General features: G+C 45.7%; 1 protein-coding gene across 2 annotated transcripts in view; it reads right to left on the reverse strand.

The window, feature by feature from the left end:
* The window catches only part of inpp5d (inositol polyphosphate-5-phosphatase D), a 199,007-nt gene that overhangs the window by 36,288 nt on the left and 138,912 nt on the right, over positions 1-23,807 (reverse strand). For both annotated transcript variants that reach the window (XM_078563554.1, XM_078563553.1), the window contains exons 22-24: positions 20,595-20,682; positions 17,666-17,809; positions 9,218-9,314 (exon numbers count right to left, since the gene is read on the reverse strand). In XM_078563554.1, coding sequence (XP_078419680.1) covers positions 9,218-9,314; positions 17,666-17,809; positions 20,595-20,682 — 329 coding nt within the window. The remainder of the gene's footprint in view (positions 1-9,217; positions 9,315-17,665; positions 17,810-20,594; positions 20,683-23,807) is intronic.

Below are 23,807 nucleotides of genomic sequence, written 5' to 3' on the forward strand. Positions count from 1 at the left end.
CCAAGCCCGTGACCTCTACCACAAGAAGGACAAGGACATAAGATGCATGGAAACACCACCACCTGCAAGTTCCCCTCCAAATCACACACCATCCTGACTTGGAAATACATTGCCGTTCCTTCACTGTCAGTGGGTCAAAATCCTGGAACTCCCTTCCCAACAGCACTGTGGGTGTACCTACACCACATGGACAGCAACAGTTCAAGGAGGGAACACACTACCACCTTTTCAAGGGCAATTAGGGATGGGCAATAAAAGTGCTGGTCTAGCCAGTGACACCCACATCTCATAAAATAATTTTTAAAAAATGTTACTCCAGACCCCAGAGCAACGTGGTCTACTCATAACTGCCCTCTGAAATGGCCTGGCAAGCCATTTATTTGTAGGTGGCTCACCACAAACTACTCAAGGGCAGTTAGGAATGGGCAATAAATGTTGGCCTTGCCAGCACTACTCACATCCAATGAACAAAAAAAAACCTTTAATCCTCATTTGACCTTGAAGCAGAAGCAACATGACTAGAATTCTCCCAACTCCTTTTGTGGCTGCATCCACAGAATACAGTGAGGACCCAAATGGAATTGCAGCTGCAATGTAAGGGCACAGAGACCCAGATTATACAAAGCGGTGTGACAGAGTGTGGAATGGGTATGAGTGAGTGAGAGAGAGAGTGTAAAGGGTTTGTGAATGGAGAGTGTCAGTGATGGTGCAAGGGAATAAATAATGGGTTTGAGTGAGCAAGTAATGAGCGTGAGTGAGTGAGCAATGGGTTTGACAAAGTAAGAATTATTGCATCAAAATTTTGGCAAACTTCACAGATTTAATGACAGATGTGGTTTAGTCCCAACCAGCAACAGGAAAATATTACCCCACCCGGAGACTCACAAACCACCCCAGTTCCACAAGTTACCTATCACATGTAACGCGTTGGATGTTCTTTGAAGTTTTACTATGAATTGAGCAAGAGTGAGATAATGGATAGTAGATATGAGTTTTGCTGGAAGGGCCATACCCCATCGACTAGATATTTGATTTGGTATCAACATCATGTCCACAAGGATAAGGAGGTCCTACAAAAGAAGCAAAACACTGATTAAATTCAGGAGATGAATTACCAACTATGGGCACAGGAAAGTAAAGCACGATTGGTTGATTCCACAGACATCACGCCGATATGACACTTGAAACTGTACAAGTTACCAGTTAGTTGTATCGAGTGTAACTGTTGCTGAGGTGCTGCCACTAGAGGGGAACAGAGGAACTGCAGCATCCACCAATCACACTGAGGTCGGAATTTTCTGGCTCCGTTGGCATTGGGCGTCATTCCCCCTGCGGGGAATATGGCGAGTAGGCCAAAATTTGGTTTTATGCAGCCATGAAACCAGTTTGCAATTGTCTGCTCCGCCCATCAATGGCAGGCTGCATTTCCAGCTGCCTCACGTCAGGAATGTCATTTTAATATTTCTGCATCTAATTATAAGCCCTCCTTGCCAGAATCATCTCCCCACGCTGGATCATCCAGACACACCGATGTGTTTCACAACTGTACGTAAATGACTTGCACCTGGCGACCTGAACTTTGAGGGGAACTCGGAGGTGAGTGCGCACAACCTTGCACAGCACTCGCAAGGATCGCCCGCAGGACATCAAGGAAGAGGCGCTGCGCATTCATGGGGGGCACAGGCAAGTCATTTTCTCCCGGCTGGCTTTAAGTGTGGTGCCCGGGCAAGGGCTCCAGTGGAGGTCAGGCCAGGAGGGGTGGGGGGCAAGGCAGCACAGACTGAAGGAAACGCTCAATACTCAAGCACATGCCGGGCGATGGGGGAAGGGGATGGAGGGGGTTGAGGGAAGTAGCCATGCATTTGGAAAAGCTTGTCAAAAGTGAGCATTTTTCCACAGCTGAGACTGTTCAGCAGCAGCTCCATTGACAGGCTTGGAGTCGGGCCTCTGAAGCTTTTCTGTCCTTTCAAGCAACGCAAAAGCATGAAAGTGCCACGAAATGCTCCAGTACTTTTCACCCATCAGGAGCAGGCTGCAAGTTAATGTGCTTTTTAAAGGGCAGCAGAACAATTGGCCGACTGGGCAAGTTGTACAATACCCTTGTGAAAGGTGGCCATGGCGCAGTCACTGGTGGAGGCGCTCACAGCCCTTGCAATGTCTTTATTAAGGTTTGGACCAGTATCCAATATAGTTCAAGCTAACAGCGCAGCCTTGCAGTGCGGGTTAGGAGAATGCCTGTGCCTGAGCTGAGAGCACAGCATGCAGTCCAGTGGCAAAGCTGCTGCCAATCAGTTAAGTGGAGTGGGGCGGAGGTGGGTGGGATTTTGGACACCACACACTGGCCATCCAAGTGGTGTCCAGCACTCTCCTGTGTGTGAAGGGGCCTTCAGACTTAGCCAAGAGAGTTTCTTAGGACACATATGCTAACCCATGTGCCTCTCTCTTCGATCCTGCAGGAGGAGAACATCAGGATCATGGAGCCTAATGATTTAGCAGTATGCCTCATGGCTTACAGAGACCAGAGAAGAAGAGAGCAGCAGAGGCATCTGGCTTGGCAAAGGTAGGAGCACCTCCCTCAAAATGATGGGGTGGTAGAGCCTACTGCACATGCAGCTGATGATCCACAGCAAGCCATCGCTCGTAGGCCCCACTAGGCCGAGGGTCTATAGACAGTGTATGTCATTCCTGCAGATGACCGAGAACCAGTGTCGCTGAAGACTGCACACGTCTAGGGAACTGGTCGGTCTCATGCCATCTGCTGCAGGATTTGGTGCCACAGGGACATGGAGGGCATCCACTGCCACTGGCTGTGAAAATGACCCCAGCGCTCAATTTTTATGCCAGTGGCTCCCTCCAGGGCTCCATAGGTGATCTGTGCAGGATCTCGCAAGTCTACAGGCACAAAGGTATCCAGGAGGTCACGGATACCATCTTTGTGAAGGCACAGGACTTTCTGCATTTCGCCCGGGATCGGGAAAGTCAGGAAGCAAGAGCACTGGGATTTGTGCAGATCTTAGGTTTTCCACAGGTGCAGGGTGCCATCGACTGCAGTCATATGGCACATAGGTCTCTGTGGCAACAAGCAGTCAACTACATCAACCGCAAGGGCTTCCACTCCCTGAATGTTCAGCTGGTGTGCGACCACCACAAACGCATCCTACAGGTTTGCACACAATTCCAAAGGAGTGTCCATGACTCCTACATCCTTAGCAGGTCTCAGATCTCTGAATCTTCCAGGGTCCAGAGAGGCTGCAGGATTGACTCCTCGGAGACAAGGGCTACCCCACAGGGGATGTGGCTGATGACACCTGTGTGGAGGCCTCAGACTGCAGCAGAGCGATGGCAGAACGAGGCTCACGCTGTAATCTGGACTTCAGTGGAGCAAACGATAGGCATTTTGAAAATGAGGTTCCAGTGCCTCGACAGGTCCAGTGCAGCACTGCAATACAGTCCCCAGAGGGTGTCGCGCATATTCGTCACTTGCTGCGTGCTCCACAACCTGGCATTGCAACGGGGGGCGGTGGGGGGGGACCTGACTGAGGGGAAGATGGAGGAGCTGCATGTATCCTCTGATGAGGGGGACGTCGAAGAGAATGACGATGATGAGGTCCTGGAAGGCAAGGATGCTGACGATGAGGCCATCGCACTGGCCAGACGGGGCAGGCATGTTCACAGCTGCAAGATTCGTGGAGGATGATGACGAGATGCAGTGAGCACAGTCCTGACATCCTCACCTTGTATCTGTGAATGTTTGACTCCTGTGTGGCTGGTGGCAGCACACACACCCTCAGTGCTCAGGTTCATGACATGGAGACGCAGTGGGGGCCCTAATAGTTGCTAGATTCCATCAGGATGATGACAACATGCAGTGAGGACACTCCATGGATCTTCATATAGCCTCTGGGAATGTTTGACTCCTGACTGGCTGAGAGCAGCTCGCTTGCACTCTGTGAACAGGGTCATATCATGGAAATGCAGCCGTGAAACTTTAAATGGACCTGATCCTCTGTCCGCCTTCAGCACTTGACCCCTTCAGGAGCACACCTTCACCGGTCACAGATGCTGAAGAGATGGGGTCCAGCCCCCCCTCAAAGGTGCTGAGAGCACACAGAGAGAATGACAGAACTCTGTGATGCCTATCCACGACATTCTGGCATCAATGACAAACACCATCGAGGTGCAGGCATCAGTAATATGTCCAGTGAGTGTGAAGTCGGACCACACTTTGTTCTGAAGGTTACACGCTGCACCGGGAAGAGGCCCTGGACTGAGACACCTGCTTTTACCCTGTGCAGAAACCAAGGTTTCACATCTGAGTGTCACAAACACTGCTCATCAGAACAAGGAGCCATAGGAAAGGAGACATTCTTGGGAGTTTATTTACAATGGTGAGCATTAAGTACAGACTGTAACCTTCCTAACCCTGCCACTACATTTTGGAGTGCCCCCGACATCCACAGCAGAAGTGGAGGCAGCCTGCTGACTGCTATGCCCTGTCTGTGATGACCATGGCAGGAGTCCTCTGGAGGGCCAGGACTTGGAGGGCTCCGGCCTGCTTTCGGGGTCCTGCTGTGTGGCAGTGGCACCCTCCTCGAGCTGTGGAGCTGGAGCTGCTGGTATCACAGGAAGAGGGGATTCGGATGGGCCGGACTCTCCCGGAGTCACCTGGATGGATGGCCCCAAGTTTGTACCTGCTGATCCTCCTTCCTATGGGTGCCCGAGGGCCCCTGGCCTACTTCCTGAGGAGAAGGGGAAGCTGGAGTGAGATCGGGCTGCCCCGCACCCCTCTCACATTGACACTGTTGGAGGCCAACTATGGAGTCAGCGATGGAGTTCAGCCCGCACAACAGTGCAAGACTGATGTCCTGGACCAAGATCTCCATGGCGTCCGCCATCCTACCATGTTGATCTCGATGTTTTGGCATGGCAGCGCTATCACCTCACACTGATTCCTCCATTGTGCCTTGCAATCTGAGGAGTTCCGTGGATATGCCTTCCTGATGTTCCCGAGCTTACCTCAGTTGTTCGAGCTGCAAAGGCATGACCGAGTCCAGAGGTTCCTCATCTGTCTCGGACTCAGCAGATTTCTGGCCTCCAGCAGTCCTCTGAGTGCCAGAAACCTAGGAAGTCCCTGTCTCTGCCTATTGTGTATCAGATAGTGCGATGTGCTCACCAGATTGTGATCCGAGGCTACTCTCAGACTAGATCCCACCAAGGTGTGTGTCTTTGCATTGGTAGAAGGTGTGGGTGAGCGCTGTGACTGGTCTTCAATTAAGGTGTCATCAGATTCTTCTTCTGAGGTGTCTTCAGGGCTTGAGTTGAGGACCTGGCTCATGGACCCCCTTGGTTGCTTCCCAGATGTAAGGTAAGGCGAAGGTAAAGAGATGCAACACCTGCCCCTTCACTTCCTCTCTCCTCACCGTCCAAGGGCCCAAACACTCCTTTCAAGTGAAGCAGCATTTCACTTGCATTTCCCCTAACTTAGTCTACTGCATTCGTTGCTCCCAATGCGGTCTCCTCTACATTGGAGAGACCAAATGCAAACTGGGTGACCGCTTTCCAGAACACCTGCGGTCTGTCCGCAAGAAAGACCCAAACCTCCCTGTCGCTTGCCATTTTAACACTCCACCCTGTTCTCTTGCCCACATGTCTGTCCTTGGCTTGCTGTATTGTTCCAGTGAAGCCCAACGCAAACTGGGGGAACAGCACCTCATCTTCCGACTAGGCACTTTACAGCCTTCCGGGCTGAATATTGAATTCAACAACTTTAGATCTTAAACTCCCCCTCCCCCCATCCCCACCCCGTTTCTTCCCCCTCCCCTTTTTTTTCAATAATTTATATAGATTCTTCTTTTCCCACCTATTTCCATTATTTTTAAATCTAAAACTAAAACTTTGTTAGTCTTTCCACCCCACCCCCACTAGAGCTGTACCTTGAGTATCCTGCCATTCATTCTTAATTAGCACTTTTCTTAGATAATATCACCACCTTCAACACCTCTTTGATCCTTTTGTCTGTGACATCTTTTGATTATCTGCTCCTATCACTGCTTGCTTAACTCTACAACCACCCCACCCTCAACTTCTCTCTCCCCCCGCCCCCCACCTTAGACCAGCTTATATTTCACCTCTCTCCTAACTATACTTCAGTTCTGCCGAAGGGTCATGAGGACTCGAAATGTCAACTGTTTTCTTCTCCACCGATGCTGCCAGACCTGCTGAGTTTTTCCAGGTAATTCTGTTTTTGTGTTAGAGATAATTAGTGCCTGGCAGGGGACTGCAGAACAGGGGAACTCGCTCACAGCATGGCTGTCAGATGGATCTGACCCACTGCTGGGTCCTTACTTGGTTAAGCACCGCCGACCTCACCGTCAGCACAGGGAAGGTCCAGATCGCCACCAGCTAGCTGGATGACTCTGTTTCCAAAGTCTGTAAGGACCTTGATGTCAGGCATTCCTCCACCAGTCTGCGACCTCCCCCTTTTGTTGTGTGCCGGCCTGCTCTGCATGAAGACAGACGGGGAGAGAACGTAAGCAGGATGCCTGTCAGGCCAGATGAGAAGGGTGTCTGGCATGTGCGGGTGGTGAGTGGTGCCATGGACAGGATGAAGACATGATCCGAAGGGCAGGTGAAGGTGTGTGTGATAGAGCGAATGGTGATGTCCGTTGAATTGGCAGTGAGTGAGATCCTTGTGGATGTGTGATGGATTTGTGAGTGTTTCGGTCGTGACTGATAAGAAGGGTGACTCACCCCGGCAGAATGGATGAGATCATTCATCCTCTTTCTGTACTGGGCGGCTGTCCTCTTTTGCAGGGCATTGGCGCTGATCACAGCTGCCCCCGCCACCCATACTGGATTGGTGACCTTGCTTGCTGCTCTTTACCCAGAGCGAGAGTAGTGGACTTCACAGTGGGCCTCCACTGCATTCTGTAGGCACCCAAATCACTAAATTTGGGCGCAGCATGTTTCCTCCCTTTGGCAGCCATGACTTTGCAGCAGGATTTGATCCCTTGGAAAGCGCTAGCTCTGTGCAGGGGCTCCCTTTAAATATGGCGGCCTGATTAATTACTGATGGCCTGAGGTGACAGTGGGATGGGCGAATCAGAGGCCACCCTGCCAGCGATCTGGCGTGTTTCCCGGGAATGCATTACTAATGAGGCAGGACGCACCGGGAACGAGACGATACTGCATGAAAGGCTGCCACTGCCGCCGGCAGGTAAAACCTCCTTTTTCCTGCCTGCTGCCACACTTTGTGCAAATCTCAGATGATTCTGCCCTGAGGTTTTGAGCTCTTTGCTATCTAACTGGAGAGCACAGCATTAGATTGTTAGATAGTGCACAGCCTGCAATTCACATCTGCAGAAAACTGCTATCTGTCCCAACAGGAAACAAAAATATGTAGAATCGCATGGCAAAGTTATTTGATGCAACCATGGGCTTCCCATCTCCTTTTGGTTGTTCACAAGATGTGTGGGCAGATTTCTGCGCCCCCTGAACCAGTCTCTGCAGTTCCTACTGCAACAACCCTGAAGGACGGCTGTGGGAAGGGGAGAATTGAAGCTCTCTCACACCCTTGATGAATGGGAAGGGGCAAAGCTGAGTATACAAAGAAAAAGCCCACAAGGTTAAAAAAGAGAAATGAAAACGTAGTAGAGAATAAAGAGAGAGAAAAGAGAGAGGGATGGAGGTAGAGGACGTGTGCTGTCCTTGTTGGCTTATATAATTGTTACCAGTTACTATTCTTCTCCCGTCATGCAGGTGGGAAAGGTTCAGAATTGGAAATGTGATTGCATGAGGCTGGCATGGCCAGTGGATGAGACCACCTGACCAGTGGAAAGATATAGGTGCTACTTTTTTCTTCCTGCAGATAGCTTCTGTGTTGATGGTGAGGAGGAAATGTTTGATGTGGGCAGAAAAATTCTCACCCATAAACTGAAAGCGTAATTCATGGTTTTCTTTAAAGGAACCCGAAAAACCTCTGCACAAAAAACAACTGCAGCACAAGAATTACAAATAAAACCTGCAGTATTGGCACAGAGTGCAGAATAAGAGTGGATATGCCAGACAGAATTGATGGCACTCTTGGAGTTAACATGAAGTGATTTAAGCCAGAGTATTCCCTTCACATTGTCCCCTTTGTAATGCATTGGGCTCACGGCAAAACATTAGTAAAACCATCTGTCAACCTTTGCTATGTCTGGTTTACAAACAACAATGACATGATCATATTCAAATGCTTCATCATGGGCATGATGGCATCATAAGAATTATGTCATCATTCTCCCAGCTATTTCTGCTGTGTTACAACATGCACGCTGCGGCTATTTGATCATTAGGTTTCACCCAGTGGAACATTGTGACATGCGGCATTGAAAGAGCAAAACCTTCATGGCAAGGAAATCAACTCCAGCCCCAGCTGCAACCCCAAAACCAACCTCAATCCCATCACAACCCCAATCCAAGATCGAATCCAACCCCAATCCCAGTACAACCCAATTCCTAACCCCTGCTCCACGACAACACCAAACTCAGCCTTAACCTCAACTCCAATCCCAAACCCCAACTCCAATCCCAATCCCAACCCCACTCCAATCCCAACCCCACTCCAATCCCAACCCCACTCCAATCCCAACCCCACTCCAATCCCAACCCCACTCCAATCCCAACCCCACTCCAATCCCAACCCCACTCCAATCCCAACCCCACTCCAATCCCAACCCCACTCCAATCCCAACCCCACTCCAATCCCAACCCCACTCCAATCCCAACCCCACTCCAATCCCAACCCCACTCCAATCCCAACCCCACTCCAATCCCAATCCCACTCCAATCCCAACCCCACTCCAATCTCAAACCCAACCTAAAAGAAGTAGAAAGCAAAAAGATAAAAGCAAAAAACTGCGGATGCTGAAAATCCAAAACAAAAATAAAAATACCTGGAAAAACTCAGCAGGTCTGGCAGCATCTGCGGAGAGGAACACAGTTAACGTGTCCAGTCCGTATGACTCTTCAACAGAACTAAGTAAAAATAGAAAAGAGGTGAAAGAGGTTTAAACCAGCTTATATTTCACCTCTTTTCTATTTTTACTTAGTTCTGTTGAAGAGTCACACAGACTGGACACGTTAACTGTGTTCCTCTCCGCAGATGCTGCCAGACCTGCTGAGTTTTTCCAGGTATTTTTATTTTTGTTCTAAAAGAAGAAGCATTGGTTCTTACCTTACTGGCCGGTCCCAGGTTTTCGGAATCTCTTGGTGAGTGCTTGTTTTGCTTTGCTTATTGGAAATCATTTCATCTTTTTCTAACTGTATAAAATCTGCAATTTAAGAAGCAAATGCAATTAAATACCCACTGAGCAATGTACCCTCTAACTTTTTTGGCCAATTTCTTTTAAGTGTGTGGCCCTTTAATATTTTTTTGCACGGCCTTGTGTGCGCGGTAACTTAAAGAGGCAAACTTGTGTGTGGCCTAAGAGGGAACTACTGTGCAACTGTGCAGCTTAGAGGGAATATTGCCACTGAGGCAAAGGAACTTTATTACAGATGGTTAATGTTAAATCTAGTAAAGAACATCAAATACAAATAAAACTCCAATGTTATTACCATCACATTGACCCAGATTTTGCAGTTGAAATGACCATGAAACTGTCAGTGTTTATTGTCAATACAACTGACAACCATATTTTTAACGGATCATAATTATTTCTGAACAACCTCTTTGGCCCTGAAAAACTACTTTTATATTTGTGGAATGTCAAATTTACCGATTATGATAAAAAAACTCCATAGGTTTTTAATATAAAAGTTTTTTTTAAAAGTCTGTTTATGATATTTCAACATAGTCCCATGCTTATGTCCCAAACCTTATTTTACTCTCTGCATTTTACTTCCTGGTTTTCTGTCTGTGAGAATTCTTCAATGTGATTGGCTGCTTCACCTTCTTGATGCTATCACGATTGAACTATAAGAGAGCCCTATAGCTGATCCCAGAATAAAATCAATGCCAGGAAAGGTGAAATCCATATTAGGTCCTTTTGGGCAACTTTACTTAAAGTCCATGGTGAGATCCATCACTTCACTTCTGACTCCAATATTTGGGCCATTATGTATTGAAACCCCACCTTTAAAACATGCTGGTGGTGACTCAGTGGGTAAAGGCACTGTCTTTGCATTACTGAGCCATGCAGATTATAAAGCTCTTGGGTTGTACTGTGTTAACGTAACTCAGTTTGGTTAGCAGCAAGGGCAGTACATTGTGCTCAGTGCTCTGAAATCATACAAAGTTTCAGCTCTGAGTTATCCAGTAACTCCTGCTGGAATGTGAATAAGAGGTGAGGACAGGATTGGGGGAAGTGGGGGGGTCTGTTGTGACAACAACTTGCATTTATTTAGTGCCTTTATGTGGTATAACATTCTACTGTGCTTTACAATGGCAATTATCAGACAAAAATTGAGACTGAGCCAAAGGAGGCGATATTTAGATAAGTGACCAAAAGCTTGGCCTCAGATGTAGGTTTTAAGGAACACATTAAAATTAAGAGAGAGGAGTGGAGAAACAATGAGGTTTAGGGTGGGAATTTCAGAGCTTCGGACATAGTCGACTGAAGGCGGAGTACCAGCAGTGGGGAGAAGGAAATGGATTATACATCACATGCCAGGGTTCTTGGGGGCTTTCAACCCTCCATAAGCTGACACTCTAAACTTATGTGTGGAGAATGGCCCCTTGGCTGAGGGACTCTGAGTGCCCTTGGAACCCATACTCCAACGAAAATGTTCCTCTTATGACAGTGAATTACAGGAATGGGGCCTGGGGGGAAAAAAAAAACCACCAGACATTATTGTCAAATTGTTTGAGGTAAAAAGCTGGGCTCACACTGAGTGCACTGTGTTTTATCTTCCTGGTCTGATCATCCTGTAGTCCTCCATCCCTTCAGGCTTTCCTGCCACACTGCTTTCCCCAGCATTGTTCCTTGGAGTTCAGTATGTTATTGTCCTTGCACCATTGATCGCACCTTTGCTCTGGATTTTATTTGAAACTGGGCTAAGACCATGCCCTTGGTTAGCATGCAAACTAATGACTGCAGTCTTGTACTGTGTGGGGTCACCACAATTGACCTCAACCGTTTGGTGTATTGATGGAAAAATTACCAGCCAGCTTTATTGCTCTACCCATTGTTCAGTGACCACAGAGAATAAGTATTAGTGGGGACAGGATCTGAGGCTAGACAATCGAACATCTTGCTTTTACCAAATCCAGACCAAATTCAGCATGCCTTCCCCCAACACAAGGGAGTATCCCTGACCCCTCAGCACAGGGGCCTGCTGCAACACAATGCTGCTGGCAGCCTCTGTGTTGCCTTCGTAAATATATACAAACACAATACATATAATATACAAAAATTACATAGTATTTACAGCACAGAAACAGACCATTTAACTCAACAGACCCACGCCATAGTGTTTATGCTCCACATCATCCTCCTCCCACCCTACTTCAACTAACCTCATCGACATATCCTTCTATTCCTTTCTTCTGTGTTTATCTAACTTCCCCATAAATACATCTATGCTATTCACCTCTCCTGCCTGTGGTAGCAAGCTCTTCATCATAATGAGCTTAAAGACTACCATCTTTCCAGTGTAATCTCTTTATTGAACTGAATGTAAGATGGCTGCCTGCAGGAGGTCCCGCCTGGCAGAGATCACATGACTATGGCAAGCCTGGTAGGACATTTAGTATTGATTGCATTTCAAGACACAAACATCCCCCTTTCTATAAGAAACAGACAACTTTGCACGCACTATCATATGTAACTGTGAGTTACCCAAGTCACTCACTATACACCACTGTTCTCATGCATTAACAAACTTCATTATTCTCATTAATCTCTACACATGCATTGCACACAGTCATTAAATCATGCAGGTCTCTTAATGGTATGCGCGCACGTTGTCATTGGCTGTTCGTCTGGATAATGTTCCTTCTCTGGGGAGTGTCGTTCCCATGGCACTTGTTGTTGGCGTGGTAACTGTTGTTGTTCCATTTCCATTGTTGGGGACCAGTGGACCTCTGGGAGTGATGGTCGTTCTGTACTCTGTGCAGCTGATGAGATCCCATCTTCCTGATGGGCCGCCCGCAGTGAAGGAACAGCTTCTCTAATCATTCATATATTCCAGCAGTTGCGCCAGTATACTTGGTCGTTGACTTCCACCGCATATGATTGAGGTGACAACTGCTCTATGCATGTCCCACATTGCAATGTGCGCTGACTCCTGTTGAGAACATTGAAGGTTTGTACCCTGACAGGCTCTTCAATGCTCAACTCTGGTAATCCTTTGGCAGATTTGTCAAAATGAAATTTGGCTTTCTGACATTTCACCTTGATCTTTTCACTCATGCCTGTTACTACTTCTGGCTTCAGTAGTTTTTTTGCTATTGGAAGAGTAGTTTGGGTGCGTCGTGACATTAGTCTTTGGACTGGACTATTTTCCATGCCTTTAGTTGGTGTGTTTCTCCACTCGAGGATTGCCCTGAATACATCTGTGCTAGATTTGCTCGATTTCTTGATGATTCCTTTGGTAATTTTCACTGCCGCATCAGCCTTTTTATTGGACTGGGGATAGTGTTGAATTTCCCAATCCTTTGTGAAGGGGCTGAATTCTTCATTTTGAACTGAGGGCCATTGTCACTCATTGCAATGTCTGGAGTGCCGTAATGAATGAAGTATGCTTTCAAGCATTCTACTATTTCTCCTGTTGCCGTTAAAGTCAGCTGGTTTAACTCCCAGTAGTCAGAAGAGTAGTCTATAATGACAGTTCCTGCTGTGGTGAAGAGCTTCATCCATGGTTTGTCTGGGATGTCATGCGTCAACAGCTCTCTAGCTTGTTTAGCTCGGAACTCATTACAAGCACTGCACTGACCGATGTGGTTTTTAATTTCATTGCTCATGTTTGGCTACTAGAGCACTTCTCTTACCTTCCTCAATTCCTTGATGACTTGCATGGATGCGCTACAGCGCATCTCCTCTCATTTCCTTAGGAATGATGATTCTATTTCCTTTGTACAAGATGCCATCTTGGGGTGTCACTTCATCTCGGTATGCCAATATGCTCGTGACCAGAGGCAAGTCCTTGATGCTCTCAGGCCATCCTTTCATCACCACTTCTTGCAGCACTTGGAAAGTTACATCTTGTTGGGTAATTCACTTGATTTGAGCAAGGCGCTTGTCTGTCAGATTCAATGTCTCCACTGAGTTGATGAGTTCTCTAGAACTAGCATGTCGAGCTGCTGCCTCACATTGTGAAATCTTCCAGATTCATTCTGTTGTAGCATCCTCAACTTTCTTCATAGGAATTGCTGCTCTCGACAGCATGTCAGCGATGTATATCTGTTTTCCTTGCTTGTATATCATGTCCAGATGATATCTTTGTAAACGTCGTAACATTCTATGCAGAATCTTTGGAGCAGATGGTCGCGGTTTGAGAAAAATGTTTTGAAGTAGATTGTGGTCAGTCTCCACATTATTATGTCTCTCCCAAACAGGTATTGATCAAAATGCTCACAAGCAAAATCAATAGCCAGACACTCTTTCTCAATGCTTGAATCGTTCAGTTTACATTAATGCCCTGGATGCAAATTAGACTGGTTGTCCTTGCTGCATTAGAGTTGCTCCAAGACCTATCCAGCTGGTTTCACACTGCAAGGTGACTTCATTATTGATGTCATAATACTTCAGCACTGACATTGGCGTCATTAGTTGTTTGATTTTAGCGAATGCTGCTGCTTGTTCTGTGCCTCAATACCACTGCACATCCTTGACAATGAGCTGTGCAATGGTTCACACTCCGATGACAAATTAGGCAACGATTTTGCTAAATAGTTCACAAATCCAACAAATTGTTGCACTGCTTTCACATCTTCTGGTTGCTGTATCGCTGCTCCAGCTCTCACCTTGTCAGGGACTGGACGAAGACCTTTTGCTGTCAGTACGTGACCTACGTACCTGACTTCAGGCATCTTCAATTGCAATTTTTTTCTTGTTCAGCTTCAGGTTCATCTGGTGAGCTCTCTCTAGCAGTCGTATTAAATCCTAATCATGGTCAGCTATGGCTTCTTGCATTATGCCTCCACAGCCATAGACTAGTAGGTCATCCACTATGGCTTCCACTCCAGGAAGATCACTGATGATCTCACGCTGTCTGTGTTGAAACTCTCCCAGAGCCGTGGAAATGCCAAACGGCATGCACAATCATCTGTATCTCCCGAATGGCATCCAGGATGTAGTTAGAAAGCTGCTGCTTTCATCCAGCTTCACTTGCCAGTTACCATCCCTCACATCTAGGGCCATAAAGATCTTTGCCTTGGCAAGTTGTCATAAAATTCCTTCAATGGTTAGCATGGGGTAGTGAGATATCGTCAACTCCTTATTTAGATCCTTTGGGTCTAAGCATACTGTCTCAGCTTTCCAGATTGTTCCACAGCTACCATGATGCTAATCCAGTTTGTAAGAGCTGTCGCTTTCTTGATTACTCCCTTCTTTTCCAGTTCTTCTATCTTGATTTTTAGGCATGACTTGAGGAAAGCTGGAACTCTTCTTGGCAGATGCTGAATTGGTCCTACACTCTCATCTACTTCGAGATGATATTCTCCAGGTAGACATCCAAACCCTGTAAACACATCTTTGTACTCCTCTAGGATCTGTTCAGCAGTCAATGGTTTTGTCTGCAGTGACAGTGTAAACCTCTGTTGACACGTTTAGGGTTACCAGTCCAAGGTTTTGACTTGCTTCAGCTGAGATGAGTGGCTGTTGCATACCTTCTATGATCTGGAACTTCAGGTCTGCATTCTTGCCATTGCATTGGGCTCTCAGGCTAATTTGTCCTCTCGATATGAGTATTGTGCCATCACATAGCCTCAACCTCAATTTTGAGAGCTTCATTTTTGGATTGCCATGTTGAGCCTCTTCGCACAGGTCTGTGAAGGTCATGATGTTGCATGACACACCAATGTCTAGCAAACACTTCATGTTTGCTTGATGCTCTCCTTCTGTGGTCATCATTCTAACAGTCACAAACTATTTATCACCTATAGACTCGACGGAACCAATGTAAGGTGTATAGTGCTTCATCAGACTCTTTCAGCTGATATATCTCAAGTGGCTATCTATATAGACTTGTTTTGCTTTTTTCTAGCCAAACATTTCTGTGCAAAATGCTTCAGCTTCTTTGAGTTAAAACATTGCTTTCCTCATGCTGGACAATCCTACTTTCCTTTGTATGATGTCCTCCGCAGTATTTGCATCCTGCCCTTTGTCTGTGATTGTTCTGCTCTTCTGGCCTGGAAGGTCTCTCAGCATAATGTATCTCCTGGTCTGTTCTGCCATACATTTATGCTCCAGCATAAATAACCTCCACATTTCTGCACACGTCTAGTGCTTTCTTGAGAGTAAGTTTCTCCTCTCTCAGTAGATTTGCTTACTGTAGGATATTTCATAAGATAAATCTGTCTTTAATGAGATCATACTTTAGTTGCCCAAATTCACATGATTCTGTGAGCTGTGTTGCTGCATTCACATACTGATTGATAGACTCTTTTTCATCTTGAGCCTTAATGCTGAACACTGTTCAGAAGTTATGTTCACTTGGGGTTCAAAATGTGCCTTCAAGGCTTTCAAAATGTCTGCAGTCTGTTTTTTCTGTTCTTCGGTTAGATTTAGGTTAGAAAACAACTTGTTACAGTCTTTCCCCAGCAGTGTTAAAAGTGTTGCTTCTCGTATCGGCTCCGGCTTGTTAATTAAATCTGTTGCAATCTTGTAGTTTTGCCATTGCAAGTGAAAATATTACTAGTTCTGCTGCATATCTCCTTTCATTTTGACAGGAGCCAGGAGAGGAAAATTTACAGCCATTTTTGTCCCACCCAGTATTCTACTTGCAGCCATCAGCTTGTGTTAACTTTTCCTTGTTGGTGCTCTTTTTTTCCTTCAGCAGCTTTTAGCAGGTTGGAACATTTCAGTGTTCCTCTTTCAGTAGCTGTGACTTCTCTTCCATTTTTTTCAAAACTCAATCTCAGCTCCAGCTCTAACACCATGTTACGAGCTCAAAGGCTAGTCTTTCTAGTGTAATCTTTTTATCAAACTGCACGTAAGATGGTTACCTGCAGGGAGTCCCTCGTGACAGACGTGACTATGGCAAGCTCGGTAGGACATTTAGTAATGACTGCATTTCAAAACCCATTCTCGGCACCCTCTAAGTTGCCCCTGAATTCCACATTGGATTCATTAGTGACTACCTTATGTTTACTGCCCCAGGTTTTGGACTCCTCACAAGTGGAAAATTTTATTTACATCTATCCTATCAAGTCCTTCACAATTCTCTGGATAAAAAACAAAAGACTTGCTTTGTGTAGTGCTTTTTATGACAACTGGTTGTCTCAAAGTGCTTAAAAGTCAAGAAGTGTAGTCACTGTTGTAGGGAACATGGAAGCCAGTATGTTCACAGCCAGCTCCCATAGATAGCAATGTGATCATGATTAATCAATCTGTTTTTTGTGATGTTGATTGAGGGATAAATATTGACCAGGACACCCTGGATAACTCACTTGCTCATCTTCAAAATAGTGTCATGGGATCTTTTGCATCCCCTGAGCAGGCAGATGGGGCCTCAGTTCAGATGTCTGTCAGGTGATCCCTCAACCTTCTCTTTTCTAGAGAAAAGATCCCAAGCCTATTCAGCCTTTCCTGATAGTTATAACCTTTTGGCTCTGGTATAATCTTTGCAAATATATTTTGCCCCTTCGCCAATGCCTCTAAATCCTTTTTGTAATATGGAGACTAGAACTGTCTACAGTACTCTAAATGAGGCTGAGTAAGAAAGCATACATTTTTCCATGATTCTGTACCATCTCAATTCCACTTGCCCAGTAGACGTATGCACTGTGCGCTGCCAATTCCACCACAAAATTTCGGAAATGGCAAAGGTGAGTGGGGCGGCTCCTGGGGGGAGTTGCGGTTCCAAGTCCTGGCTCAAGCATAGGAAATAGCCACTCGTGTAAACTTTCAGCACCTGTGACTCTCTGATACGGTTGCCATTCTGCAAGTTGTCCCCATGAGATTCAGGGGATCGGAACGTTGTTCAGAGTTAATGGAAAGTGAAAGTGCAACTGGAAAAAATTGGCAGAGGCACCCGCCTAACTTGGCTGATTGCCACTAGAGGGCACTGTGAGCTGCTCGAACCCCTGCCTCCCGCCCATTCGATCTACAATAGAGAAGCAGGCCATTTGGTCCACCTTGTCTGTGCCAGCTACAGCAACTTCAAACTGCCCTTTATCTTCCCCTGCTTCAAACATTTATCCACTTTTCAATTAAGAGGCTCATTGGTTTCTGCCTCAACTGAAGCACTCCCTGTTTCACCAACTCTGTGTAAAGAAATTTCTAACCTCGTTCCTCACTCTCATTCTAATAACATTTAATTGTTGGCCTCTTGGCCATGTTGTTCCTTTGCAATCTTCAACTGGAGTTAATCCCATTTCCCTGCCCTTTTCCTGTGTCTTTAAAAGGCCATATGTGCATATATTGCACCAGGTACTGAGGGAGCTGCAGGGCTGAGCAAAATGAAGCCATGGGCCTCTCCGTCTCAACGAAACATGAGAAAAGAAACAGCTGAACATTACCGTAAGTCCTCTCCCGTTGTTTTCGCTCTGAAATGGTCAGCTTATATGATCCGCTGAAATTGCCTGTCTCCTCCCCACGGTGCTCCAGTGGTACGTTGAACATTATCTCATTAGAGTTGGCTTGCAGAGCAATGCAACTCTCACCTGGGCAGTGAAACACAAGGCAAATTCTCAGAGTTAAACATGATATGGCAAGAGAGGGGAAACATTTGCAGTTGAGGAGGAAAAAGGTGGGGAATTGGATTTAACTGGATAGCTCTTTCAATGAGCCAGCACAGGCACAATGGGCTGAATGGTCTCCTCCTGTGCGCCATCATTTTATGAATTTATGATTCTATAAGAATAGGACAGTGTGTACAGATAACATTAATAAGAAATATCATTCCTGATTAGAACTATAGAATGATGTATCATGGAAGCAGGCCATTCAGTCCATCAAGCCAGTGCCAGCTCTTTGAAAGAGTTATCCAATTAATCCTACTCCCCTGCTCTTTCCTTATAGCTCTGCAAGCTTTCTTTTTCAGTATATACCTAAATGCCCTTTGAAAAATACTATTAGATCTGCTTTCACCATCCTTTCAGTCAGTGCATTCTAGATGATAACAAATTGCTGTATATAACATGTTTCTCTTCACTCCTCTGGTTCCTTATTTAAATGATCACTTGCAGCGTTCTGTGCCTGCTTTCCTGGCAGCTGCCATGACACTATCAAGCGGCACTTGCTTAGCAATAAGCTGCTCACTGATGCCCAGTTTGGGTTCCACCAGGGCCCCTCAGCTCCTGACATCATTACAGCCTTGGTTCAAACATGGACAAAACAGCTGAACTCCCAAGGTGACTACCCTTGACATCAAGTTCACATTTGACCGAGTGTGGCATCAAGGAGCCCTAGCAAAACTGGAGTCAATGGGAATCAGGGGAAAAACTCTCCACTGGTTGGAATCATACCTAGCACAAAGGAAGATGGTTGTGGTTGTTGGAGGTCAGTCATCTCAGCTCCAGGACATCACTGCAGGAGTTCCTCAGGATAGTGTCCTAGGCCCAACTATCTTCAGCTGCTTCATCAATGACCTTCCGTCCATCATAAGGTCAGAAGTGGGGATGTTCGCTGATGATTGCACAATGTTCAGTACCATTCATGACTCCTCAGATACTGAAGCAGTCCATGTCCAAATGCAGCAAGACCTGGATAATATTCAGGCTTGGGCTGACAAATGGCAAGTAACATTCGCGCCACACAAGTGTTAGGCAATGACCGTCTCCAACAAGAGAGAATCCAACCATCGCCCCTTGATGTTCAATGGCATTACCATCACTGAATCCCCCACTATCAACTCCTGGGGGTTACCATTGACCAGAAACTGAACTGAACTAACATATATGTTAGATATAGCTCTTGTGGCGAAAGGGATCAAAGGGTATGGGGAGAAAGCTGGAGCAGGCTATTGAGTTGGATGATCAGCCATAATCATAATGAATGGCGGAGCAGGCTCGAAGGGCCGAATGGCCTACTCCTGCTCCTAGTTTCTATGTTTCTATATAAATACTGTGGCTACAAGAGCCAGGTCAGAGGCTAGGAATCCTGCGACGAGTAACTCACCTCCCGACTCCCCAAAGCTTGTCCACTATCTGCAAGGCACAAGTCAGGAATGTAATGGAATACTCCCCACTTGCCTGGATGAGTGCAGCTCCTATAATATTGAAGAAGCTTGACACCATCCAGGACAAAGCAACCTGCTTGATTGGCACCACATGCACAAACATTCACTCCCTCCACCACCGATGCACAATAGCAGCAGTGTGTACCATCTACAAGATGCACTGCAGGAATTCACTAAGGCTCCTTAGACAGCACCTTCCAAACCCACGACCACTACCACCTAGAAGGACAAGGGCAGCAGATAAATGGGAACAGCACCACCTGGAAGTTCCCCTCCAAGTCACTCACCATCCTGATTTGGAAATATATCGGCCATTTCTTCATTGTCACTGGATCAAAATCCTGGAACTCCCTTCCTAACAACACTGTGGGTGTACCTACACCACATGGACTGCAGCAGTTCAAGAAGGCAGCTCACCACCACCTTCTCAAGAGCAATTAGGGATGGGTAATAAATGCTGGCCCAGACAGCAAAGCCCACATCCCGTGAATGAATTAAAAAAAAACTTATATCTTGTACCAATGCTCCATACCTCAGCCCTACTCTTTACCCCCACACAGCAACAAGAGGCTGGCTGCTTGATGATGAGGGCTATTCTTGGTACAATTCCTCTCAGGAACCCAGATTCTGTGGTGGAACAGCACTATTTAGATCCATGACTTGATGAGTGCCCCCACTGAGCAGGCCAACATAAGCAATGTTTCCTCTGCCTAAATAGGTCTGGTAGCTTTTTGCAGTACAGCTGAGAAGAGTGCCCTGCATGATCATGGTTTACTGTTTAACATTGCCCTGCAATGGGAACAAAACATGGAGCCACCACTAGACGCAGACCTTCAGAAAGCTGAGGGAGACATACTGATGATAATAGTGGAATATGAATAAGAGGTAGAAGCCCCACACTAGCCTGCAGCTCAGTGAAAAGTGTTTCAGCTAAAGAGTCAACCACTGCTCTGCTACAGTATGTCCAATATCTCTCCTAGTGCTGCCACCCTCCTTGGGTCAAAATGCTGGAACTCCATATCTAACAGCACCATGTGGACTGCAGCAGCTCAAGATCATCTTCTCTTGGGTTTCAATGAAAGAGTTGAAGAAATAAAGGAAGATGCTTCGATGGGCCAAATTACCTCCCTAGTCTTTAACTTTTCTTATGCTCTAGGTTACACCTCTTGTCTCCATCTGCTATTCTTGGAGTAGGAACTACAGCAGGAAGCTTCTCTGTTTAGCTGTGCACAGGGTCTGCCCAGATACCCATGTGTATTCATGCTTACCATAGGATTCGTAGCTGTCAGTAGACTTGACGCAGATGAGGATGTGTTGGTCCAGTAAATACTCTGGGTCGGAGATAATGGGTATCAACTGTGACAGGGAAAGAGAGAGATGGTGAGTTATATCTGATTAAAGGGCAGACCCAGGACACCAGTAGCACTGAAAGCTTCAGCAAGATATGTTTCACAGTCATTCTATTCCACACATTCAAAGGCACTGATTCCTACTGAGAATGAAATCTGGGAGCACTGGTTGTCCTCTGGTATCTCTCAATTGTGAGCCAATAGCTTTTAGGCCCTACTGCTACAGTCTGGTCAAGATTGCCCCTCACCAAAGCCAAGCCTCAAGCCTAGGGTCAAACAGTTCACAAGGCTCACTTACAAACTAATGTTACTGCAACATCAACAAGGCCACTCAACCATCATGATTTTGCTGCTGCAAGCAATTCATCAGTTATCCTTTCTAATCTAATTTTCTTGTCATGTCTCAATGAATAATACAAGATTCTGAAGGGGTTTGCTATGGTAGACAGTGAGAGGTTGTTTCCCCTGGCTGGGGGATTTAGAACATGGGGCCACAGCTTCAGGTTAAAAGGGCGATCATTTAGGATTGAGATGAGGTGAGCCAATAGCTTTTAGACCCTACTGGAAAGGTTCTTTCTCCTGTTTAAAGAGAGAGGGAAGTGAAGTTTTTAGACAGAAACACTGAGTGACAGTCAGGATCCATTAAGCAGAAAGCTGAGAGGAGTAGTTTATTTCAGTTTTAGTAGTTTCGAATGGACATGCAGAAACAGAAGGATATGCCTCTGGGTTTTGTACAGATTGCAGGCTTTCCCAAGTCCAGGACCTCAATAACCTCCAGTTTTGGAGTGATATCCTTCCATCCACGGTACCATTTTACTGACATAAGGCTGCACTGTTCTCCAATATCCTTTCTATAATGGCCTATCCAAAGTACTTTATCCAATGTCAAACAGATCTGTAAACTCAATGACCCTATAAATACAAAACCAGGATCTGTGTACCTACACCACCTGATTTATGTGTTATACTGCTGGTTCTCTCTGCTCTTCTGTTCCTTTGAGAATTTTACCATTTAGGTCATGTTCTTTTTCCAAATAAAATTACATCCATTAATTAAGATTATCCACCACCGACTCACCCACAGTTACTCTCTGTTCTCGTTCCTCTTGCAGACTTCCAAGCTCTTTGTAACAACTTGATGTGTTTCCTACTTTGGTATCATCAGCAATTTTTTCTATTGTTCAATCGATGCCTGAGTGTCTCAATCACTTAGTCCCTGGAGGACATGGGAGGTCCCAATACAAATCACTACCTGCACCTTGACAACCTAAGTAACACCCATTTACTCCCATTCTGTGTTCTATCCTTTAGCCTTCCTTCTATCCATTCTTTAACTTTAACAACATGGTCCTCAATCTTCACAAGTTTCTTTTGGAGCATTCTACAAATGTGTTTTGTATAGATATTTATACAGAGATGCCACTCAAGTATCAACAATCTTTGGGTGATGCATTTTCAATTTTCACTGCCCTGACTCTCTGTCAGATCTTAGGGATAACACTTTCTGTGACTGCAGTGAAATCTTTCCCCTTTCAACTACAGTGAGGACAAACTAAGAGATTCATTAATCACAGCATTTATTGGCAAAGAGGCCTAGATTGTTACCGACTTCCTGTTTATTCAGCAGTGTAAGGATTACTCACTGTGTAACTGTACAGAGCTCCTGTTCATTCAAAAGGGTGTGGGTTACTCACTGTGTAACTGTACAGATCTCCTGTTCATTCAGCAGTGTAAGGATTATTCACTGTGTAACTGTACAGAGCTTCTGTTCATTCAGCAGGGTAAGGGTTAAGAACATAAGAAATGGGAACAGGAGTAGACCATTCGGCCCCTCGAGTCTGCTCCGCCATTCAATAAGATCATGGCTGGTCTTCTTGCGTTTCAATTTCCACATTCCCATCTAACCCCGAGAATCTTTGATTCCCTTGGCTAACAAGAATCTATTGACCCCTGCCTTAAAAATATTCAGTGACCCTGCCTCTACCTTCTGAGGCAGAGAATTCCATAGTCGCACAACCTTCCAAGAGAAAAAAATTTCTCCTCATCTCTGTCCTAAAAGGGCGACCCCTAATTCTAAAACAGTGCCCCCCAGTTCTGGACTCACCCACAAGAAACATCCTTTCAACGTTCACCTTGTCAAGGCCATTAAGGATCTTGCATATTTCAATCACCCCTCACTCTTCTAAACACGAGTGGAAATAAGTCCAGTCTGTCCAACATTTCCTCATAAGACAACCCACTCATTCCAGGTATCAATCTAGTAAACCTCCTTTGAACCACTTCCAATGCATTTACATCCTTCCTTAAATAAGGAGGCCAAAACTGCACACTGTATTTGAGGTGCAATCCCTGTATAACTGAAGCATAACATCCTTACTTTTACGTATGATCCCTCTTGTAATAAAGGATAGCATTCCATTAGCCTTCTTAATTACTTGCTGTACCTGCATACTAACTTTTATGACTCAAGTACTAGAACACCTAGATCCCTCTGCACCTCAGAATTATGCAGCCGTTCTCCATTTAAATAATACTGTTTTTTTGTTCTTCCTGCCAAAAGGAACAACTTCTCATTTTCCAACATTAAACTCCATCTGCCAGATCTTTTCCCACTCACTCAACCTCTCTATATCCATCTGCAACCTCCTCATGTCCTCTTCACAACATACTTTCCTACCTATTTTTGTGTCATCTGCAAATTTAGCTACCATGTCTTCACTCCCCTCATCTAAGTCATTGATGTAAATCCTAAAAATTTGAGGCCGCAATACAGACCCCTGTGAGACTCCACTCGTCACATGCTGCCAATCAGAAAAAGACCCAAAGACTCTCTGCTTTCTGCCAGCCAGCCAATCTTCTATCCATGCTAATATATTACCCACTACACCATCCGCTTTTATTTTCCGTAATAATCTTTGATGTGGCACCTTATCAAATGCCTTCTGGAAATCCAAGTACAGTACGTCTACAGGCTCCCCTTTATCCACTGTACATGTTACTCCTTCAAAAAACTCCAATAAATTGGTTAAACATGATTTTCCTTTCCCAAAACCATGCTGACTCTTTCCTTTTGCCTTGAGCTCTTCTAAGTTCCCAGCTAGAACTTTCTTAATGATCGATTCTAATAACTTC

The sequence above is a fragment of the Cetorhinus maximus genome, chromosome 19 (assembly GCF_964194155.1).
Source record: "Cetorhinus maximus chromosome 19, sCetMax3.hap1.1, whole genome shotgun sequence".
In the NCBI taxonomy this organism is placed as follows: domain Eukaryota; kingdom Metazoa; phylum Chordata; class Chondrichthyes; order Lamniformes; family Cetorhinidae; genus Cetorhinus; species Cetorhinus maximus.